Source organism: Alligator sinensis, unplaced genomic scaffold (genome assembly GCF_000455745.1).
Source record: "Alligator sinensis unplaced genomic scaffold, ASM45574v1 scaffold128_2, whole genome shotgun sequence".
Classification (NCBI taxonomy): domain Eukaryota; kingdom Metazoa; phylum Chordata; order Crocodylia; family Alligatoridae; genus Alligator; species Alligator sinensis.
In genome coordinates this window covers 82,988-86,473 of record NW_005843588.1, presented here as the reverse complement: position 1 = coordinate 86,473, position 3,486 = coordinate 82,988, and the positions used below count along the sequence as shown (strand labels likewise).

At 48.9% G+C, this 3,486-nt stretch overlaps 1 long non-coding RNA gene and 1 gene segment (V, D, J or C); one reads left to right on the top strand and one right to left on the bottom strand.

Annotated features, from left to right (window-relative positions):
* Window positions 1-185: 185 nt before the first annotated feature.
* LOC112548827 lies at window positions 186-505 on the top strand (the record flags this gene model as incomplete). The annotated part of the segment is given in 1 exon segment: window positions 186-505. A coding segment is annotated over 1 exon segment (320 nt), but the record flags the coding sequence as incomplete, so codon positions are not given.
* Window positions 506-1,144: 639 nt separating this feature from the next.
* Window positions 1,145-3,486, bottom strand: part of LOC106723334 — a 5,838-nt gene continuing 3,496 nt past the window's right edge. Inside the window, exons 3-4 of the long non-coding RNA XR_001359230.2 lie at window positions 2,016-2,071; window positions 1,145-1,212 (exon numbers count right to left, since the gene is read on the bottom strand). This is a non-coding gene — a long non-coding RNA (uncharacterized LOC106723334). The remainder of the gene's footprint in view (window positions 1,213-2,015; window positions 2,072-3,486) is intronic.

Below are 3,486 nucleotides of genomic sequence, written 5' to 3'. Positions count from 1 at the left end.
AGGAGAATAAAGGAAAACAGTCCCTTGCCACTTACAGGGTGTCTGTGGATAAAAGAGTTAATAAATAAAAATTGAGATACTTTCAGGCAGGAACAAAAGGATGGACATGGACACAACTAGGAGAAGGATTGTAAAAAAGCAGACATTAATGGGATATAATTCCCTATATTGTTCTTTCTCTGCAGGGGTCAGCTCCCAGATCCAACTGACTCAGTCTGGAACAGAAGTAAAAAAGCCTGGGGAGTCGGTGAACCTGACGTGTAAAACCTTTGGTTATTCATTCACCACTTATAATGTGGATTGGGTACGTCAGGTCCCTGGGAAAGGGCTCGAGTACATAGGAGGGATCAATACCAATACCGGTGGTACTAGCTATGCTGAAGCTTTCAAAGGGCGATTCACCATCACCAGGGACACCTCCATCAGCACGGTCTATCTGCAGATGAGCAGCCTGAAGACAGATGACACGGCCACGTATTACTGTGCCAGGACCACAGTGAAATAAAATGCATCTAGAGACTATCAAAAACTTCAGTGAAATCCTGTGGGCCTCCTGGTGACACTGAGGCCCTTAGTCACCCCAGTGAGCACTCACCCAGTGAAGGCAACTTCAGGTCCTTTCCTCCTAAGGTGTCAGATGATCCATGAACCCCAATTTCAGTGTGATCCAAGGGGATTTTTGACTTCTGCGTAGCCAGGTCTCTCCTCCATCCTAGAGCTCTGTTCCCATGGCTCGAGGAGCTTCAGTGGAAGAGGCAGATGGGCCAAAGCCTTTGAGAAGGTGAATTGTCCAGAAAGGAGAGGATGGACCCCTGGGGTCCCTCACAGGACTGGAGGTAGGATAAAGGACAGCTGGCTCTCCTAGAAGGACCCTGGCTGAGGTGAGCAACTGCTATTAGAGGTTTGCAGGTAAGGGAGCACCATGTGCTAAGCTAGGAAGGGACACGTGGCTGCAGGAAAGCAGAAGCACTAGGCAGCGGTGCAAGAGTGATCTTGAGCCTGTGGTGCACAGATGTGAGGTGGCATGAGCGGTGCCAGGAGGGATGGGCAAACTGCAGTGCTAGGGCACAGGGCCTGTGGGAGGGAGGCGGGGAGGTGGTGGAGGGGGCTCGGGTCTCCGCGGCTGGGGCTCGGCCCTGTCATGAGGCTCTGGATTCTCCCAGGGAGCTCAGATGTTGGTCACTCCTTGAGAGCAGAGGATGCTGGAAACAACTGGAGTAAAAGGGACAGAAAGGAAAAGGGGACGCTTACTACTCACAACCATCTTTTTAGAGTTGTTCTTGGACAACTATGCAGTGTCCTGAGTTTCTGCTAATGCTGTGGGAGGGCAAGTCACATTATCTTACCAGGGAGTGTCTCAAACAATTCCTAATTAACTGAGCAATTCCAGAGATGGTCTCCCCATGATCTGCAAAGTAAATTTTGAGCTTCCCAGCTGTTCTCCTAAGGGACACCCATCCTCTATGTACCAATAAGAACCACTTCCACTCAAGCACTGAGGAAGGATCTGGCTTTGGTTTGCTAAGGGAATCTGGTGCACAGAGCTCTGCAATCTGGCATTTTAACTGGACAACAGAAAGGGACCGAAGGCACAGTCGTAGGAGAGAGAGAGGCACAAAACAGGAGGACTCTTTTACAGGGTTTGTGAGATGGAGGGGGAGATACAGGCAAATGGACATTGTAGATGAACAGACCAGTGGCTTAATGCTAATCCTCCCCCCACCCTTCCAAACCACAACTTATTTATTGATTTATTTTAAGGAAACTTGTTATAAGACAGGGTGATTTTTCTCTGCCCACTTCTCCCTCACTTTCTTCCCACCCCTCCTGAGACCTGAAGATATTTTCAAAGTAAAAACAATACAATGGAAGGTTAAAAGCAGACATGCCATCTCTGCTTCCAACAGATGTGTACAGCCTTAGGCTGGCAGCAGCTCGCTCTCACGAGCCTCTTGTGTCCAGTTCATGCCAAGGTATGTAAATGTGTAGCCAGAGGTTTTATAAGTCAGCTTTACCCCCAGGCATCTTGACTTCTGCTCCAGACTGTGTCAACTGGATCTGGAGATGACTTCTGCAGATAAATGATAACAGAGGGAATTAACTGTTTTCTGCCTTTTTTAAATCCCATTTCTACTTGTGTTCAGGTTCCTCCTTTGGCTCCCCACTTACTGCCCACTTCTCTTCCCCCCTCGGCTATCTGATAGTCTTTTGTCACTATTAAACCTTTCATCCATGCAGCATCCCATAACATAAGATGGACATTTATCCCTATTCTGCTCCAAGCACACTAAAGCACAGAGAAACACAGGATGAGATTCTTAACATTACTAAAGGATTTGGCTATTTGGTCCGCGCTAGCAATGATCGCAGTTGGAGAGAAAAGCCCTCTCATCGGGAATTAAAACCCAGACTGTCTCTGTTCCAGGTCCGAGCCCAGATCCCAACAAGGCCCGGTCCTCCCTGGGTCTCTGTCTCCTGCAGTCACCTGAACAAGTTGCCAAGATTAACAGCACTCCCAGCCTGCCATGTTGGGTCCTGTGTGGGCTGCAAAGACACTGAGTTTCTTCTTCTTCTGGCAGGTTTTCCGTGGGGATCCACTGCTCCTTTATCAGGCCAGTTTCCAGCCTTGTTTGTATGTGGTCACTGCTCAGGCATTTGAGTCCATCCCATCCTCAGTGGCCTTCTCCCATACATGAGTTCAGATCCCAGATGGGCGCTGGGCACTGCAGTCTGGCTAGGCCCCATTCAGGGGAGCCCTGAGGTATGTCAGCCTCAGTAGGTTTTCCGTGGGGATCCACTGCTCCTTTATCAGGCCAGTTTCCAGCCTTGTTTGTATGTGGTCACTGCTCAGGCATTTGAGTCCATCCCATCCTCAGTGGCCTTCTCCCATACATGAGTTCAGATCCCAGATGGGCGCTGGGCACTGCAGTCTGGCTAGGCCCCATTCAGGGGAGCCCTGAGGTATGTCAGCCTCGGTAGGACCAAAGTATGAGCCCTAGAGATCATCCGACACAATGTGCACTAGTGTCTGACTCTGGGACCCTGACAGGGAATAGCTCTGGGATAAGAGGGCAGTTATGACGCCATGAACTCTAGCAACCGTGCATTGGAGCCCTCTACACGAAGTAGGTAGTTGTCCACTATGGACCTTGTGCATCATAGTCCAGCTCTGTCTTAGAAAAGCAAAGCCAGGAGGTTTAGATGCGGGATCCATGATAAGAAAATTATTTATGGCATCAATCGTCTTCCATCTCTGGATCCATTTTTCATGTATGTCGTTCAGCTCTTTTCTCACACTCCAAAATGGCCTTTTTGATCTAAGCCTTTGCCTATGGATCCAAGTCCCCCAGAAACTGGTAGTGAATTGAATACAAGCAGTTTTATTAGACTGTTAATCTACCCTCTTTACGTGGAAGATCAGGAGGAGGGGTATGAGATAGACGAGGCAGGCAAGGAACACGAGTGTATCTGCAAGTACCTGTCATA